This window comes from Nannospalax galili, unplaced genomic scaffold, assembly GCF_000622305.1.
Source record: "Nannospalax galili isolate Female #2095 unplaced genomic scaffold, S.galili_v1.0 scaffold678, whole genome shotgun sequence".
NCBI classification, from domain to species: domain Eukaryota; kingdom Metazoa; phylum Chordata; class Mammalia; order Rodentia; family Spalacidae; genus Nannospalax; species Nannospalax galili.
The window spans coordinates 437,005-457,796 of NW_008341807.1; the positions used below are offsets into that span (position 1 = coordinate 437,005).

At 37.5% G+C, this 20,792-nt stretch overlaps 1 protein-coding gene across 2 annotated transcripts in view; it reads left to right on the forward strand.

Moving 5' to 3' along the window:
- Usp6nl (USP6 N-terminal like) overlaps positions 1-20,792 on the forward strand; it is a 149,555-nt gene that overhangs the window by 73,401 nt on the left and 55,362 nt on the right. For both annotated transcript variants that reach the window (XM_029565535.1, XM_008837313.3), the window contains 4 exons: positions 3,833-3,900; positions 6,086-6,168; positions 12,186-12,225; positions 20,577-20,657. In XM_029565535.1, coding sequence (XP_029421395.1) covers positions 20,619-20,657 — 39 coding nt within the window. In that variant the 5' untranslated portion in view covers positions 3,833-3,900; positions 6,086-6,168; positions 12,186-12,225; positions 20,577-20,618. The remainder of the gene's footprint in view (positions 1-3,832; positions 3,901-6,085; positions 6,169-12,185; positions 12,226-20,576; positions 20,658-20,792) is intronic.

Consider the following 20,792-nt stretch of genomic DNA (forward strand, 5'->3'; position numbering starts at 1 on the left):
TAAAAAAAGAAAAAGAAAAGAAAAAACAACTACAACCACCCAGAAACACTACTGTAGCGTGTGTTTATAGTCGGAATTGCATCATAGCTTGACATTTTCACATTAAAAATTGTGCTAAGATATAAAACGTTCTTGAAAAGAACAGTTTTCTTCTTTGCTTTAACAATTTAAATAAATTTGTGTTGTTCCATGACAGATTTTGTTGAAATTACTAAGAATGTGGCTAATTTTGAAGTGTCAGACTGGCATGTAAGGCTGCTTGTTTAAAGTCCTGTTTGTTGTGAGATGGAATGCTGGGTGTGGGCTGCTGTGGCTCATAGCTGGGATCCAGTCTGAAAGACATGTTTCCCCTCAACAAGTACCATCTTTGTTTGAATGTCTGTAGTCCGTGTAACCACACTGAGGCCTTTTTTTCCCATTTGGAAAAAGAAAGAAGGCATCCTAAACTTTTTTCTTGTGCTCCTTTCACAGATAAAGTAGAGCTGCCTTCCCCTGTTTAAAGTAGAGCTGCCTTCCCCTGTTTTGTTTCAGTTAGTCGCAGAATGTGTGAGGCACCACCTAACATTTTTGCTGTGCTCCAGAATGCTCACATAGTAATGAAAGCTTGGAGTAGATAAGTTTTTCTATGAGGACTGAAGCAGCTCTCACCTCCCGAGGCCAGCCTGATTATCTAACACGGGGTAAAGTACTTTTAAAGTTGATACTGTTTTCTATATTTAACACTCACCTATCAGAACTTTCACAAGGAAAAAAAAAAAAAACGGTCAATTTTGTTTTATTGGATTGAATTTTAAATTTAATAATGTATGCATTTATACTTAATATAGTGACATTAAACAGGCATTGGATAAAATGCCTGTTTTTAAAGAATATAGTTCAAGAAGATACTTATTCTTGGGGGCACGGGATTTAAATAAACTTAGTGACGGCAAGTGATGTTGGTTTTTATACTGCTTCTTAAAATTCTATAGTATAGAAGTCATTTTTTTCCCATAAATTTGTGCCAAAAGATATTTTCCTCTTCAGCATTAAACTGACACCCTTGTGAAAGAAGAGAGCTATTTAGTTGTTTCTCATATTTATTCACATGATTTTATTTTTAGGATAGGAATTTTTCACATTTATTTTAAGTCACAATGAATTACACTTCGATCATGTATTTTGACAACAAATACTGCTACAGCCAATTTTCAGTTTAATCCAGACTTACTGTAATGGATTAATTGTGAAAGTGGACCATAAAGTCTCGAGTGAATTAAAAGGGTTAACACCCCAATTATATTCTGATTTGATGGTACATGGTATAAGCACCGAGAAATACAACTGCTACTCTTAATAGGAGCCCCCAATTTTTGCATACTTGCACATAGACACAAGGTGGTTCTGGCTGTTTTTTATGGTCAAGTTTTATTGTAAAGTCTTTGTTCTCACAATGGAAGTTTTAAATAAGCAATCAGAATGAAACCAAGGACGTATTCTGGTTTACTTCTTAAGTTTCTCAGCTGTAGATCAGAGTAAAAAACAATCTAACCATAGGGGACCCTGTACTTCTTTTGCTATTACAGTTACCTTGCGGTGTGCATTACTGTCTGCAGATTCAGCAGTAGAAAAAAATTAGTATTTCCTTTTAGTCTCTTAAATAAGCAAATTTGTTTATGATTTATAAAATTAGTTTGGCTTTTAATCTACTCTCTTTCTAGAGTACGTTCATTACTATTATAAATGTTTATCTCCACAGAGAAATACAACAATAAGAAATTTCTGAGGAAATTTACAGGCTTAAAATTTATTTATTTGGTTAGAGTCAATTGTTTGGTGATGATAAAGTACATGCTCTTTCACTCAAGAAATCAGGATGGAGTTTTATCTAGTTCCAGAATGATCTCTATTAGACCATTAGACTTTCCTTTGTAAAATTTTGTAGCTTGATGGTGGTCTGTGAAAAGCCTTATGAAACAGTGACTTGCTCTGGTTCTTTTTGGAATTATTGACATTTTCACTTCCCAACTCCATATTGTTTCCAGTTTTTACTTGAAACCTCTCATTATGTTACAAATCAGTTGAAACTTCTAGGACAGCAAGTGAGAATAAAGGCCTGGTATAAAGTCTATTTTAAGAAAATGTCCATCTGTTCATTTGTAAAGAAATTCATGTTTAGCAGCTCTGGTAGTACTAGTGGAGCTTAGTAAGCTATCTAGTCCCCAAGTTTGAATTTAATTTCTAATCACTTACTTTTCTCCCCTTCAGGAAAAGTATGAGTTTATTGTTGCAAAGCTGAGCAGCAGCAGTAAAAAAGGAATTGACAAAGATTCTTAGGTCAAAAACAGAATAATGAATCTGTATATGCTGACCTCAGACTTGTTTCTGTTAGTTTAGTGTAAACATCTGAACAACTAGTGTGTATTTTCTTGTTATACTGAACCATTCTATTTATTTATTATTCACACTTGCATTGAAGGGAGACCATATTAATATTTCATACTCTGAGAATGTGACTGAGGGAAGAAAACTTTAAAAATTTACCAATTCCTATTTTGCTGTTATAAACAACTTTGTGCTTATTTATATATCTTACCAACCTAAATCCCTAGAGGAAGAAGGGATATGTATGTCCTGCCTGCCGTATTTTTGTGATCTGAATCATTTTTATGAAGTGATGGTTAAAATTGTGAGCTATGCAGACAAGATTGTTGGGATTTGAATACTAGACTTGTGAATTCACTCTTGTGAATTTCTTGCTTTTGGCTTTTTTTTTGACATTGTCTTTTCCTCTTGATCAGGGTTGCCCTCTGCAATCTGTGCTTTGTCTTTTATGTTTATTTATGGTCATTGGGCTATATTGTCGTGTATCTTTTACTTTTGTTGTCAGATTTGTGTTTTTGAAAGACCCATTATTAATAAGAGGTGTGTGTGTGTGTGTGTGTGTGTGTGTGTGTGTGTGTGTGTGTTAAAACTGGAAATTTTTTTTATAGTACCTAGGTCAAGTAGTTGAGGCAGTTGCTAAGGATCTGAAAGACCAAAGGAAGCTTGGTTGTCTTCATCATGACATAACGTTTTCAGTGACTCCTAAAATGTATCTTGTGCTAATTTTGTGGAGGAATTAATTTTTAGGAGTGCTTTTGAATGATCATCTTCTGCCCAAGTAGATTTTATCTGAAAACTTAAGAGCTTTGCATTTCAGTTTCTATTTCCTATTTCTATGAAGTTTTAAATCCAAAATTGATTCTTGAGTGCTGTATTAGTTGATTTCCTGTCATTGTGACCAAATATAATGCTTAATGGAAACAGTTTGAGGGATGAGGTGTTTATTTTGGCTCTTGGTTTCAAGGGAGTTTCAGTCCTCATAACTGGAAAGGTATGGTGGTGGGGGCATGTTGCAGAACCCCTCAAATGGTGCTGAACAAACAGGCAGAGGGGATTTTCCTGGGCTCTATGCAGAAAGCCTGCCCCCTCCACCATAACCCCCTCCCCCAATCTGTACCAACAGTTCTCTAGCTTCCCAGAACAGTACCACCAGCTCCAGACTAGATGCTCAAACACATGAGCCCATGGGGGACATTTCACTAAACTTCAAACCCTTACAAGGGCTTAGGTTTATATTGTGTTCTGACGTTTATACTATGCTAATAAATTTGCTTTCTTTTGAATTTATACATAATATTGAAGTGATAGATAAGTTGGTATTCTAATGTTACCCTTGTCTCATTTTTGTTTTATTGATTTTTTCATTTTAGAATATTGGTTGTATGTTTTATTTTTGCTTTGTCTTACTTTTATGACTAACTTTATTATTCTCTGAATAACAGCCCATCTAAATTTGGTTTCTTCACAGATTCTGACCAGGATGTAGCACTCAAACTTGCTCAGGAACGAGCTGAAATAGTTGCTAAATATGATAGAGTGAGTATCCATATTTACTCTTTGAATGAGTTTTATTAGAAAAACTATATTAATAGAAAGGGGTTTGCTTATTGGAGAGCTGAAATAACAGAAACTGTTTACTTGTTGAGAACATCGTGCTCCACTTTTTCTCTGATTTCATCTTCAGACTCTTTCTTTTGGTCTCTCTCTTCTTGCTGTTTTCTGTCTCCTGGGCTTGTTCTGCCTCTTGTCTTGCACTGGCTGTCTCCTTCCTGGAGTACTTTTACCCCAGATTCCCTAAGACCCATTGTCTCACCTCTTTTAGATCTTTCTTCATGTTCTGTTCTGAGTGAGATCTCTGATGAATCTTGCTGTTTGTTACGTCGTCCTCGCATTCCTGTCCCCTTTATTTCCCACCCTAATACTTACCGTATCAGCACTCTCTATATTTTGCTTGTTATCCTCTCTCCTAGAATAGAAACTCCCTGGGATCAGAAATTCCTTTTGCTTGATTTGCTTTTGATACTAAATAACCCGCACAATTTTTGATTCATAGTAGCTGCTAAATAAGCATAAAAACAAAACAAAAAACAAAAAAAAAAGCTTTCTTCCCAAGTTTCTTTTGGTCAGAATGTTTTATCACAGAAACAGAAAGGAAGTCAGGACACCCTCATAACATTTGGGCCACTACTGCACCCTTGGGCATATCTTGCCAGGCCTGTTGTTAGTATCTTACAGGGTTCACAGCTGGGTAAGGCTGTTGATGGCTTTCCTCCCTCAACACCCTACAAGAACCTTGTGATACTAAGAAAGCTACCTAGCAGGGAGTTAGCTTACAAAACAGGAGATTTCTAAATGGCCTTTTCAAACATCCTGTTGTTAGTTGTCTTCTCCCTTACCACCTCTTCTGTCACCCAAACCCAAACCCCCATCACTTAAACTTCCCTCCCCATGATTCCTCTGCCCCTTCATATCACCTTAGCATGGAATCTTGTTTTTGATGTAAAAAAGGAAAAAGATCACAATTATTGACAATTTCTTTGTCTCCTGATTTGCTTTCCCCGTAAGGGGAAAGGTTTGTAATGAGACATAGATATCAATTAGTTATAAATGCTGTTTTACATTTGTATCACTTGAACAATACCTTTATTTTTTTTACATGAGTAATAGGAACATGCAATAAAAGGCCATGCCTGTGCCCGTCTTCTAAGGACACACACAGGCAAGGACCAAGCAGTTAGGCTCCCACAGTTCCCTGTTGTTGTGGTAGGTATTAGTTTAATCCATGAAAAACCTAGTTAGTTTATTTACCTGCATAACTATGTAAAATTAATAAGAGCACTATTCATTCATATTGGTGATCATTTTCGAACCCCTTGCAGTTAACACAGGCTTTGGACCTGGAATCCTTTTTTTGTATTATAATATAGAAATGATTTCTGACAGCCCTTGCCCAGAGGATGCTCACAGTCTACCCAAAGGAAAGTACACAAGCAGATGTTATAAAATATACTTCCAAGACATTTATATCGTGAGTCTCAAATTTAAGGAGTTGGCATCCCATATTCATCAGTGTTGGTTAACAGCCTGTGAGTAAGTGATACCTGGAATGAAGAGTAGTGGGCCAAAGATGGAGCTCTGTGCACACCAGCAATTAAGAGTTACCTATGAAAAGCAATCACAAAAAAAGAGTTAGAGGCCATACAGAGAGCTGTAGGGTAACAGGGAACAGTGCTGTGCAAGTGAGGAGGAGTGCATGGGAGTCATTGCAGTCCTCACATGAGTACAGTCTAATGAGTGCTCACTGGGTCTCGTAAGTTGAATTCATTATTGACCTTGACAAGAGTAGGTTCAGGGCCTATGTAGCTGGGAAACAAAACAGTAGAAAGATGAAGTACATTTCCTCCTCTGAGAAGTTTGCATGAAGGCCTTGTTCTAAGGTATGTTCACTTTAAGACTTTAAAAGTTTGTCAGGTCCTCCTTTAAGTGGGTTGCTTGATTTCTGATTTCCCCGTGCTTCCCTCAGGAGATGTAATGTGATTGAGATGCAGCTGTGTGTCAGCTCTTGCCACACAGTATCTTCTACAGTTTCTAACTAGGAAGCAGTGATTATATTGCCAGAAATAGTTGTTTTAATATATTCTTGTGTTTGATATCTTTAATGCAAAAAGAAAATTGCTGTTTTATAAATTCCCAGTAAGACCCCTGTTATCTTTCATCTTAGGGACGAGAAGGTGCAGAGATCGAACCTTGGGAAGATGCCGATTACCTTGTTTACAAAGTCACAGATAGATTTGGCTTTTTACAGTAAGTCACAGGTTGAACTCTGATGTTTTTAAATCTCTGTCTTTCTATGACTATTATAGTGATTTTTCTTTATTTCTAGTAGAATTTTTGTAAGATTCCAGGAGTGATACTCCAGTGTACTATCTTGGTACTAAATTCCTAGCATTTTAACCACGATGATTAAAATTGAACTATAGTTCAGAATATAGCCTTTGCTATTTTTTTGAGCTTGAGTAAGAACATAGTAAGTGCACAGATGAGTTTTATTAATAATTTAGCAGAATTAAATGCACATGGATAATAGTTTTGTATTTTAAAAATAATTATAAAGCATTTAATTTTATATAAATAAATTTAAAAATCAGCAACTGGAACATTTATGTTATATAGTCTAAAAATGGGAAATGGCAAGAAATGCCATTGATCTCCCTTATAGCTTAAATGTACTCATAATAGTTGCCGCTCAGAATTAACTCATTTATCCTCATTTATGGTGTAAAGACTCTGAGGGTCTGGACCACTATAAAGTCAAGTGGTTAAGTGATTTTGACTTGTAAAAATATTCTACAAATTGATGTGAATCTGTTTGTTTGGCTCTTGTGTTATCTAAATTGTGTGCGTTTAGAAATTGTTTTGTTGTATAATGTTCTTCTGAGAGCAAAGCAAGCAGAAAGAATTCTAGGAGTTAGCAAATATGTGTTCTTCTTACCTGTTTGTTGGTTTCTGGTCAGTTAACCATTTCATATTTCATTTAGACATTAAAATCAAAACTGCCTTACATATTTCAGGAGTAGTTCAGCTTTGAAAGAAATCAAATGCAGGAGTACATCATAAACTTCTAGACATATATAAACTGTTATTATGCCTAGAGATGTTACATATCTAAAACTCTTTCCTGAGTAGTTATAATCACAAGACTTTGAGCTTCACTGGACTAGCTGATGAAAACACTGTTCTTATTTCCATGCCTCCATTAAGTTTTCCTCTTTTTCCTCTTCTCCCCATTCCTCCTCTTCCTCCCCACCCTCCCCCCGCCACAAATGTGACAAGAAGCAGTTATATATTTGTGGATTTGTTTTTGTGACAAGAAGCAGTTATGTATTTGTATTTGTGGATTAAGTGCAGATCTAGGGTGTGTATCAAATTTTCAAGGACATTTTGAGCATTTAAGATTCTTAAGCTTAGTAAGTCACAAATCTGTCTACAGGTTAAAATAACTTGGAAAATTTAAAAAATTCTGGGTTCTGTACTAGATTTTGATTCAGAAGGTAAGATGCAGCTCAGTTCATTTTGACTATTTTGTGTATATATTTGATAGAATTGAACCACTATAGTAATGTGTTTTTAAAAATTATAATATACTTCCAAGTAAAACCTGGGCTTTCCAAAAAGCTCTGTTAATTCCATAAATTTTCTTATGTTGTTAGTTGAAACAAGTGAGCTAAGTCTTACAAGTAAGAGAGTCTTGCCCAAGATTCTAACCTGTATTTGCCAGTCTAAAAGTTGCAGTCATGTATTTTGTATTTGCTTTTTAAAAACTCTGGACTGAGGTCCAGTTGGCCGTAGTAGAAAAAGTCACCGTCTTACTTTGATACTAGTTAATATTCACTGAACACTTCCTATGTGCCCTTTACTGGGATGAACTCAGTTACTCCCCTCAGAAAGTCTTTGGGGTAGGTATTCTTTCTCTGTCTGGGTTTTAGACGGTGAACCTATAGCACCAAGAGGCCAAATAAGTTGCCTGAGTTCTTTTGACAGTATATCAGGGTGAGGAGGCTTGGTGTTCCCCTGGCAGAGCTGTGTTCTGAACTGCCTTAGTGAACTGCCTGCTACTGCCTTGTGTTTTAATGAGAGAAATACAGGATAAGGGCTTTGACATTCCTGGAATCAAATGGAAGGGGTGGGAGGAGTGTCCAAAGAGGACAGTGTTTGAAGTGGCTATTTGTATCTATATGCTAAGGTACCAAAGCACCACGTCTTTGAGAATGAGGTAGTTTGGTACCAGTTCTCCTGCTGTCCAGGTTGTCATCCTAAAATAGGCGGCACAATTGAAAACAGTGATGCAGAGAAATGGATTTCAGTGTATTGTTAGGCTTTATTAAATTGTTTCAGTCACTGACTGTTGTTACAATGCCTGATTTTAGTGAAACACTTCCTCCAGAGATTGCTGCTGGTGACTTTCATTGCACATCACTTCAGATAGATGGGAGTTTGCACTGTTGAATAGAGTTACTTGATGTAAGCATGTCCAAGTTGCTCTTTGTCATACCTTGATCAGAAGAGCATTTCTAATACCTTAGTTATTTGTAATTTAAAAAATTTTATTATTTTTTTTTATGTATGTCGCCTGCATGTGTATAAGTGCACTCGTGTTGTACAATGCCCTTGGAGGTTACAAGAGGGTGTCAGATGCCCTGGAACTGGAGTTGCGGACAGTTTTAGCTACGATGTGGGTTCTGGGAGCCGAACCTGGATCCTCAGCAAGAACAGCCAGTGCTTTTAACTGCTGAGCCATCTCTCCAGCCCCTATTTGTAGTTTTTGATTGCTGCTGCAATTGAAATTGGATTTTAAATTTATTGTCAAGACAATAAAATGAATAACCTTACAGCTTTTTTTGAAGACTGCTGAGTTTGTGTCTAAATGCAGTTTTAGAAACTTAAATTCTTTGTTATGATATATAAAGGAGTAACAATAGTTAACACAGATACTATAGGACTAGGTTGGTTTTATAATAGATTTCACAGTAAATGCAAAAGTCATTTCCAAAACAGCCTGGCTCAATGCTGGAGCCTCACTGCCTTTATTTAGCTCTCAGCAGTGAGATGTCAACCCCAGCCTGTGTCTGTGGTGAACTTACAGCTGCTGGGTGCAGAAGGTGAGCTGCTTAAGAAGTTGGAAATCTTTAAACATTTTAATCAAAAATAGCCTTCTCTATTCTGCTGAAAAAGAATGCCTGGTATTTAGATAATGATAATAATGCTTTTTAGGTCACAAGTTATTATTAGAAGAATTAAAAGGAAATCATACCAAAAAAAGAAGATAAAATTAACACCGAGTGTCAGATGCTCAACTACTTATCCAAATTTGTATATTATAAAATTGAACAGGCTGTCTGTAGTCTTCCATGACTTTATAGATTTACAAGAGGAAGCATATGGACATTTTTGTTTTTCAAGATGATTCATTTTGTTTAGAGGGGCTTGAGAACACTCTGCCTATCTTTTATATAAATTTTAAGTAGGTTGAGTCTAGACAGATAAACGTTGCTTTAAAAACAAAAATGAAACTTAGTCAATATATTCAACTTAATTGATTTTAACAAGATCAGGTTTCCAAGTAAAAGTTTATTTCACATTAACAGCAATATTCTGCATGAATTGCTTAGAAATTGTAGATACACATGGCACATAGTAATTCATTTAAAGTTTGAGGCTAGATGAAAAACATATCAGTTAAAGTCTCTCCTAATGACTGTACTGTTTTTATTCACTGTTCCTGTGAGGTTCAGCTACTTGGAAGCAGTCTCTGTATCTGTGAGGCCTATTCTGTAAATCAAGGGATGGCAGTCATTTGCTTTCAGGAGCTGGATACCTAATGTATTTTGCTTTGTGGGCCACATTTTTCTCACAGCTGCTCAGCTCTGCTGCTAGCATGAAACACCCATCTAAATTAATAGGAATGACAGTATTCTATTAAAACTTTATTCCCCAAATTAGGCAGCAAACCAGACTCAGCCTGTGAGCCATGGTTTGCTGACCTGAAGGAATATTCAACAAGATAGTGATTCTTCCTCAATTCTGCCTGAAGGATATTTAAGTGGCAATATAAAGATTTATTGGTGGATACAAGCATCCCTTCCATCTACACATCTATTTCACAGTATTTACTGAGCATCTTCAATGTCCAGTGTGTGTCTGGACACTACACAGAGCTATTAGCAAGGTGGCATTCTGTATTCTCCAATGGCTGTAAGCATCGGCATTTATGAACACAGATATTTGAGGAGGGAAAGCTCTGTGGAGATAAGCATGCGCGCACAACAGATTCTGTATGGAAAGTTTTAAGTGTAAGACATAAAACAAGAAAGTCCGTATTGGAGAACTGATCAAATCATGCTCTGCCATCCATCATGAGGTCTAAAGACCAGATTCAGTCCCCAGAGTTCCTTTCCTTCTCGAGACCTGCTTTCTTAGCCTCTATCTTTTTTCTTTATATACTCTGCTGCTAGCTGAAGATCATTTAAATGCGCTGGATTATATTGTGCTGCATGTCCTTGTGTCAAGCTAAGTGACTTAATGAAAACATTCATTTTCATATCTCTGAAGGGAGGGGTTTGGGTTCTCTCTCTAATCATGGGCTTTTACAGCATTTTTGTCAGTTCCATTGCTATATGGCTTTAATGGTTCATCTAGGACTCTTCAGAGAAGCAAAAGAATGCCTTTAGAAAATTCCAGGCTCTTGAATACTCATTTGTCATGTTTTTAAAAGTGGTGCTACTTGGTCTCAAGAGAAAACTGAAGAATACATACGTATCATTGTAGCAACATCCATACCATTGAGAAAGCTACTGAAAACAGCTTTGTTTAGATGTGATACTTTATTGTCACTTATTATAAGTGTCTTAGGATATTTTAACATCAGTGGTGATGCCATACATGATCTGTACAAGAGAAATGGATTTTATATGTATGTGTGTGTGTATATATATATATATATATATATATATATTTAAAAAACAGCTCTTGAAGTTTTGACCACAAGCCATTCTTTATTTTACAGATTAAATGTGGAGGTTTTCTTTTTAACTCAGAAGTTCATTGGAAGCAAATATCCCTTTTTTCTTTTTTTTGATTTTGGGCATTGAACCTGGGACCTCCCTCATGCTAGACACATACCCTACTATTAACTTATGTCTTCAGCCTTCTTGTGTGTGCCTGTTCATGTGTATGCATGTTTACACATGTGTATGCAGGTACACATGCATGCGGAGGCTGGAGGTCAACTGTGGGGTTTCCTCAGAAGTGATCTACTGTAGGGTTTTTTGAGTCTAGGTTTCTTATTGGAACTTGGGACTTGCCAATTAGTTTAGGCTGGCTGGCCAGTGAGCCCCAGAGATCTGTCTGTTTTTGTCTCCCCAGTGTATGTCTCCATACCCTTTGCTTACTTCGTTTTTGATGGGTGTGAGGCGTGAATGCAGGTTCCTGTGCTTGTGTGGCAAGCACTGCACAGACTGAGTTATCTCTCCTGGTGCTCCAGACCTCTTTTCATTTTTGTTTTGAGACAGAGTCTCACTAAGTTAGTTACCCAGGCTGGTTTTGAACTTACTGAAACCCTGGCAGTCCTTAAACTTGAGATCTTTCTGCTCCTTAGCTTCCTGTACCAAAAATCTCAGGCCTGTTGCCACCAGGCTCAGCTTCATTTCTTTCCTATTCTAATTTTAAGCAGTCCTTTATTTTAAGCAACAGTTGCATCCAGGCACAGAGGTGGGCTCTAGAGCACAAGTTGGCAGGCTGACCTTTGTGCCAAGGCCACATCCAGCTCATCACTTGCTTTTGTAAAAGTTTTGTGAGAACACCACACTCCTTTTACATATCATCTGTGGCTATATTCACACTGTCACACCAGAGCCCAGTAGTTGTGAAAAAGGTTGTAGGATCCTTAAAACCAAAAATATTTATTCACCATAGCAGGAGGTGCTGAGTCTAGGGGAGAACTCCAGCAGAACATTTTTGCCATGATGGAAATGTTCACTATGGAAGCCTAAAGCTACGTGAGTTTTGTGCACTTGGACAGTGGCTAGTGAGACTTACCCTTAAATTGCCTCCTGTGGATAGTGACTACTGCAGGTCTGAGAATGTGAATCTTGGGAACGTTGTAATTATAGACTAGCTACTATTTTCCTTTAAATTCAGTGGGATGGAAACATGAAACCTATAACGCTTGTGGAGATACTCTATATAATGTGTGCCTTAGGTATGCAGTTGATAAAAATCTGCTCTGATCTCAACCGTTTCATGTATGTTGTTATTCTCTGCAGTGAGGAGGAGCTCCCATATCATAATGCAGCTGCGGAACGAGTAAGTCCAGTTCTTTGTTTACTTAAAGTTACTTGTAATCGCCTTTGTTAGAATAAAATCTGCTTTTATGATTTTGAGTGCTGTTTTATATACAGGTGGCATTGTTAGAATTTGAACATAATTATATCACTCTTGAGAGAGTAATGAAATTAAAGCCAGGTGTGGTGGCACATGCCTTTAATCCCAGCACTTGGGAAGCAGAGGCAGGTAGATCTCTGAGTTCAAGGCCAGCTGGGGCTACAGGGAGAACCTGTCTCAAAAAGAAAAGAGAAGAGAAAGAAAAGAAAAAAGTAAGAAGACAGTTCATAGACATGGTCTGCACTCTTAAAATGGTAAGCCCCAGCTGCAGGCTCCACCCGGATTTGAAACCAGCCTCTCTGTGGCAGGAACCCAGAAGGCCATTGCCATAAGGAATCATAAATGATTCTTACGCAACCTCTGATTAATAAAGCACCATTCTAGACTAGTAGCTCTTTGGAAAATAACTGAGGTTTTAATACATTTTCCACAGGTAATAGCATAGAGCATTTCTGTAGTCAGCATTTTAAGAGTATAAACAAGTGTGACATGGTAAACCTGTTGGTTTTTCTTTACTCTGCTTAGCAAGGAACTTGTTCAATACCCATGTGTACATGAGAACTTGGATTTGACAGACTCTCCTTTCTCCTCCCATTTCTTTTCCAAAATTAATTGTAGAATGAAAGGGAAAGTTATCAATCTTGGAATAGTCTGTTCATGTACGTTCTCCATGCCTCATGCAATGGAGGTAAAATTATAATTTGAAAAATATTTTAGAAAATACTATCAATTTTCTGAAAAATATAACTGTAGCAAAACCTTAAGATGTAAACAGAATTGTTATTTCACATTTATAAAAATCCCTGTGGACACCTCCTACAGGTGAAAGATTTTATGATTCTCTGGCAACATCATAACATAAATGCTTTGACAAGGGGCTTTTCACAGCTCTATCACTGAGCAGCATCTATGTGTCTTGAACTAGACTAGCTACTACTTAGAACTGCAGGACTGAGTGAAGCATACTTGGCCTTTGAGAAGCCCTCTGCCCAGGGACTAGAGGAAGGCCATCTGGGTCAACAGGAGGGAGATGATTGGTGGTGGCATTATGATCATGAATGCCAGCAGACTCTGTGTAGCTCGAGAATGCATGAGAAGGAAGAGGTGATAACTGTGAGCCTCTAGTTAAGTCTGCCTCAGGTGAACTTTGTATGGTCTGCTTTAAGTGGTAATGTGAGCATTTGTTCTTGTCTTTGACCATCACTTCTTGTCTAGTACTCTTATTTTTCTAACCCTCTGATAGCACCACAGGACCTCCTGTCTTCCATCCCAGCTCAAATTTTATTGTAGCCATTACAGATGACCTCTAACTTGCAATAGTTTCACTCAAAAGTCCAAACCTCCCTTCCTACTAGTGTCAGAAAAAACATTCTTCTGATTTTGAATTTTGATATTTTCTCTGATCTAGCAATATTTGGTTCAGTGCACAAGTCTGTCCTATAAACACAGATCCCCAACACAGGAAATGGGAGCTGTCCTCTTCTAGTAGTTCAGTCTAAAATCTTCTGAGTCGGGCCTGAAAAGATGTCTCAGCAATTAAGAGCACTGACTGTTCTTGCAGAGGACACAGGTTCGATTCCCAGCACCCACGTGTTGGTTAGAACTCCAGTTCCAGGGGATCTGATGCCATCTTCTCACCTCCACAGGCATTGCATGACACAGATACACTTCTGTACATGCAGGCAATACACACATACACATAAAATAATAAATAAAACATTTTTAAAAAAGTGATCTGTGTGTACTTTAATAATGTATTTTAGAGGAGAACATAATTGTATATCTGTCAGTTCTTTATTGGAGTAATGGAGGGTTCTGAGGGTGTTCGTTGCGGTTTCTTCCATAGAGCCCTTTCATACATAATCTCATTGGAATTTATTTTATGGCCTGCTTTTAAATCTTTTTCCCCCATTTATTTGGGGTATGTGTGCACATGTGCTTGCAGGTCCATGCCACACTGCACATGTGGAGGTCAGAGAACAACCTGAGGGAGTTGGTTCTCTCCTACCATGTGGGTTCTGGAGAATGGAACAGGTTGTCAGGCTTGGTGGCATGTGGCTTTACCTACTGAACCATCTTAGCAGCCTGCTTTAAAAAATTGACTTTTAAAGTGGAGCAAGAATTTGCTTTATGCAAAGCAGTCTTAAGGCTAGAAACTTTTTAGTGTATCAGATTTCCATCTAGGTTTTCTGTTTCTGAGGTAGGTTTATATATTTTCTGGTGTATGCTTAGACTTGAGGCTAGAAAGGTAATAAAAATTTACACTTTTTTTTCGTTGAATGAGATGAAGAGAAATGATCACCTTGCTAAAAGTCTGTAGTCCTTAAAGGTGCACCTGAAGTGTGTGCGTTCGCTGCTTAGGAGGACTGATAATAATGAGGTTATTGTGACTTTGAATCATTCTAGCTCTGCCCACGCATTATTTTACAGGCGGCAGTTAGCCATTTAAAATAGGGATAGTAATCCACCCTCCCTCATGAGAGGATTAATACGGTGTTTGCAAAATGCCTTGGGTTCCCCCAAATAGGCACTTAAGCAAATAAATGAACACACTCATTATATTTACTCTGTATAGAACAATAGTAATAATGGATTATATTGTTTCCTTGAACTTATTGATGTTTTTAATAAGGAGGAAAGTTATGTAAAACTATGAATTTTCATAGATAAAGCTATTCCTCTATATAGTGTAATGTTTTGCATGATACTTAGAGTATTAAGCCATTTATTATTTTTACAGATTACTTGTTTATTTTATTTATGTTTGAGGGGTGCATGTCATTGTGCTCATGTGGAGGTCGGAGGACCACCTGAGGGAGATGATTCCATCCACTCTCTTCTACTGGAGCTCAAGCTCAGGTTGTTAAACTTGGCAAGCATCTTTACTTGTTGATTTGTCTTGCCAGCACCCTTTAATTTTTTCTAAAAATTATACCTTAATTTTACATGGCTTGAAATCTCACAGTATATGACCATAAACTGTCCAATGTCAAGGTGTTCTGTAAAAACAGACCTGTTCTTTCCAGTATTTCTTGTTCTCTCCTGACCTCTGCTGGGGAGATCTTGCATGGCTGACTCCCATCAGCTTCTTTACTCAGGCATCCTACTGGTATGAGATGAGAGAAAACAAACTCTTTTTACTATTTTATACTTTACATAGTACGGGATACTGCATATCTCTAAAATATGTTTGAGTGTTCCCACATATGCCAAGCAGTTCCTCCAATGGATATTTAGTACAGAACCACAGCTCACTGCTCACCAGACTGCTCCCATGTCAAAAGCAAATCAAAGCTCAGGTGATTTTGACCTGTGGTGTGTAAATAAGAGAGTCCCCTGACCCATTGTTTGGGTTTTCTAGAGCAGCTTACTGAACTTAAGAAGTGTTTTGCTTATTATTACCCATTTATTTTTTTTTTTTTAAAAAAGAAACCACCCAAGAACAGCCAAATGGAAGATCCACAGGGCAAGGTGTAGCATCACAGAGTGTCCATGCCCTCCTTGAGTATGACACCCTCCTGAGACCTGGAAGTTGTCCAAACCCCATAGTAAGGGATTTTAATGGTGGCTTAATGACATAGGATCAATGTGTGAGACACTGAGCTCAAGTCCCAACAGTGCCATAAGTACACAACTGCTATTTTGGGGACAAATAAGAATTTTAGTGTATGGACTATGAGATACTAATAATTTAATTTAAAATGTCTTGGGTGTAGGATTGTTACAGTGATTAAGATAAAGTATTTTGTTCTGTTTTTTTTTTTTTTTCTTAAGGGATGCATGCTTAGCAGTACTTGGAGATGAAGTGTTTATGTCTGACTTTCTAGTGGATTAGCCACAAAATAGCCTAGCAAAATAAACTAGCAAAAGGTTAATATTTGGTTGATTAAAAAATTTTTTTTAATTTATTATTTTTGTTTTATGTGTATGAGTGTATTGCCTGCATGTATGTGAGTGCACCCGTGTCGTGCAATGCTGCAGAGGTCAGAAGAGGGCTTCAGAATACCCTGGAACTGGAGTTAAGGACGGTTCGTAGCCGCCATGTGAGTGCTGGGAATCGAACCCGGGTCCTCTGCAAGAGCAGTCAGTGCTCTTAACCGCTGAACCATCTCTCCAGCCCAATATTTGGTAGATTTTTATGAAGTACATATAAGCATATGATGTAGTATTCTTTAGTTTTTATGTAAGTTTGAAATATTTCAAAATGAAAATTAAGAAAAGTAAGATGTTTGTATATAAAACTAACACAATTTTGTATGGACTTCTAATGTCAAGAGTTCTTCCTTTTGGCAACACTTTTGCCTGTGGCGGTATGGTACCATTTCTATTATGCTGCATAAGAGACATTGTCATAACTTACTTCTGGTGATTTCTGTATTCTAGTGTTCAAGCTGCTGACTAAAGTAATAGTTCATTGTCATCCTCCTTCCCACCCATCTACTTTTGAATCACAGGATGCTATTATTTCACATTGGTTCTCAGTTGTCTTTCCTCATGTAAACTACTTAAGATGTTGATTTGCATTGTCCTATAAAACTTCTTCTTTAAGTAATGAAATTAAAAGATAAACATATGCTATGGTCCTTGTGGTTAAGGAGCTCATACTCTGATTTGAGTACTTAGCTAGAATGCAAGTGTTGGGTACAACAATAACTATAGTAATTCTAATTTTATAGATCAGAGAACTAAGATACAGAAGACTCAAGTAATTTGTCCCAAGTGAAACAAATAGGAAGAGACAAAACTTTTACTTGAATCCAGGCCAGCCAAGTCCTTAGTCCCTGGCACTGAAAGCTCAGGGAATAATTGATTTAGCTTGGACATAGAGGCATTTAGGAGAGATTTCAGACCTTGGGCATTTGAGCTGGATCTTGAGAAGGTGCATAAGATTTTTGATGGTGTACATTAGTTATTTTTCTCATCATTCTGACAAAAGCAACTTAAGGAAGGAAAGGCTTTTTTGGCTCACAAAGTGGCATGGCAGTCCATCATGTCATGGAAGTCATGGTAGCAAGAGCATGAGGCACCTGGTTACAGTTTATCTGCAGGATGCAAAAAGAGATGAATGCTGGGACTTTACTTACTTTCTCCTTAAAAAAAAAAGGTCTCACTCTGTAGTCTGCCTGGCCTGGAACTCACTTTATAGACCAGGTATGCTGGCCTTGAACTCACTGAGATCAAAGGCACACACCACCATGCCCAGCTTACTGTCTCCTTTTTTATTCAGCCCAGGCCCCCAGCCTCAGGAATGGTATAGCCCACAGTTAGGGTGGGTCTTCCTACCTCAGTTAACCCAATTTAGAAACTCCCTCCCAGATATGCCCAGAGCTTTGTCTCCTAGGTGATTATAGATCCTGTCAGGTTGACAGTCAATATTAGCTACCATGGATGGTGAGGAAAAGCATCATCACCGGCAGGTGTACAGCAAACATTGGTCAAAGAGGAATGGCAATATATTGTGCATAGGGAATAAGCAACAGTTCAGGATGGACAGATTATAAAGTAGCAAGTGAAACTGGAAGGTGATTTGGGGCCATATTGAGAAGGGCCATCATTTATGCTGTGTTAAAAGGTTTGAACTTTGTGGAACAGTAGGAAGCCACTGAAGAAGTTTTAAGTGGGACATGTGCACAATGTTGGGGTAGCAGTGTGGAGACTGCATTGAAGGCAGGAATGTTAGTAGGGAGCCATTGCTTCTTCTAGGAAAATGGTTATTTGAACGGGACAGAGGGCAGGACAGAAACAAAAGACAGAGATGGGATCGCAAGAGTTTAATTTGGGTGTAAGAAATATTCTACTTTTATCTTGGTGGTGTTGGATTTATGGCAAGTTGATGCTCTGTAACCTGTTTTTCTAGGCCACTTTAAGTTCACAGTTGTCATATATGGTTTCAGTTACTTCTATTCTCAATCTAATTGTTAGAACAAGGTGCAAGTCTTTAATCCCAACACTCAGGAGGCAGAGGCAGGTGGATTTCTGTGTGTTCAAGGCCAGCCTGGTCTATATAGTGAGTTCCAGGTCAGCTGGGGAGACCCTGTCTCAAAAAGACAAGGCAAAACAAAACAAAACAAAAAAACATATTTGAACCATGAATTATAAATTAGTATGGAGTGTGGAGATACTTTGAAATCTGGTATAGTTGAAATGGTATAGTATTATGGAATCAACAGTTAAATTTAACTGATATTTAAGTTTAAACTCCGGAGCTTGTTTTTCTAAGGTATAATTTATTTTATATAGAAGAAAGAAAAGCATACTTAATGGTTTTGAAATTGTATGTGCATATATACATACAATATAGGTAGATATACATACACAGGCATGTTCTGTCCTTGCAGTGTGAGGATGTATAGCATTTAAAATAAAAAATAATAAACATTCATTTACAAAAGTATATCTGAAAAGAAAAAAAAGAATTCCTCCTAAAGTGGTTTGTTCATAATTGATAATCATAAAAATGAAAGCTAGCAAGAGACCTACTGGCTGTTTGCAGGGCGCTCCTGCTAAATGTGCGCTATACTTTTGGGTTGGCTTTAGTCACTTGGTGTTTTCCTGTTAGTAGAGGAAGGGATTATGTTTTGAAGAAATCAGGGAGTAGAAATTTGGGAGAGCAGAAAATTACCAAACAAAACTTAGATCAACCGTGAGCTTTGTACAGCTTGGCCTTCTCTAAAGTCCTGTTTAGCAGAAACGTTAATTAGATTTCAGTGCCCCACTGAGTTTTAAAATTAAACTTATTCCTGGAACCATCTGTAGCATTTTATCACTAATAACACAATGAAGACTGTGTTTAGCTTCTTGAAAAATGGGCAGTTGTACAGTTCCTTTGCTCACAAGAGATCATCTTTTATTATGAAACGCTCGTCAAAAATTGTAAAGAATTAGAAAGTAATTAAAGAGTTTTAAGAAAATACCTAAAAGTAAAGTGTATAAAAATATTCTCACTGGTGAAGATCTTCATAAATTCAGGATTTTCCTTGGAGTTTTATGCCTTTAGATGTAAAATTATTGGTGGTGGGCGTGTGCCATCTGCCAACATAATGGCTGCCTGTTTGAGGTTGGATTGAAGCCAGTCAGCAAGGAGCCACAGTTTTCTTCCAGGAAATGATTGCCTAGATTAGCTCTAAGAAAACAGGATTGCGGATGGAGACAGAATGAGGTAGTGACTGTGAGTGTTGGCCCTGCAGTCCACCTGCCTGTTCCGAACTCCTCTGTCCTGGCGGCCTGTCCTTCAAGCCCTTGTGTTGACTTCTTTACTCCCAGACCTGCCTTTTGGGATTTTAAGGAGCACACATCCTTGAGTCTGAGGTGCATCCTAGCTATTGCCTTTTCTGGGTAGTCTGTATTTCCATTGCTTATTATCATATATATTATATTTCCAGGCTCATATACTTAGGAATAAAATGTCTCTCTGCCTGGAAACCGAAAAAGAGAGGAACAAGTGCTTCTGTCTCACTTTCTTTACTCCCTGGCTTTGCTGCAGACTTCAGTTTTCTGTGACATACAAGACCCTTGTCACCTTGCCAGGCTTGTCCCCTGATGCTTCCTTTTGAAAGATTTTTCAAATTTTTGTAAGCCCCCCAGAGTGCTGAATGATCCCAGAAACACATGTATTCCAACATCTCACTAGATAAAACCTCTACTATCTTTCAGTTCCTCACATACCACTCATTTTCTCTTTGACCCTTCTATGTGACCTTGCCTCTAGCCGCCTTATTTCTATTTCAGAGCACTGCCACATGTCTTTCCACATCAGTGCATGGGGAGTATCCTTTGAGTGACAACTGTGACTTGTTTCTGCATAATTTTTCTCTAGCGTAGGGCTAGTTATGTATTAATCACACAATTCTTTTTAAAAATCCAACTTAGCTGTCAGAAACATTAATGTGCTAGAATGCAATAAAATTAGATAAAAGAATTGAATTTGTGGTTTTATTTTATTGCTTTGTAAATATTTCAAGTATTTTAAAATTTCCTTTAAAAAAATTTGTAGTGTACACAAAACTTACCATAACAAGCTTTAAATTGTTAGGAAATTCGAATGATCCCTTTCCTGTTGTTACTCAAGTGATGTATCCCCTATTATTCTTAGCATTAACTTTTCAATATTATTAATGCAGATCTAATATTATCCAACTTAGAAGTAAAGTACATAGGATATTTGCTTTCTAATATAGTAGTTTTTTTTAAAAAAAGCTTTCGGGTTTTTTCTTCTTGTAATTTGTAAGTAAAGAAGCTACAAACAGTAACACTCGATCTCAATTTTATTTTAGCAAAAGCACCTGGAAATTGAAAGAACCACCAAGTGGCTGAAAATGCTAAAAGCATGGGAGAAATACAAGAACACTGAGAAGGTAATTAAAACAGTGGAGAAATGCAAGAGCACCGCAAAGGTGATTAAAATAGTGGAGAAATGCAAGAGCACCGCAAAGGTAATTAAAATAGTGGAGAAATGCAAGAGCACCGAAAAGGTAATTAAAATTTTTCAC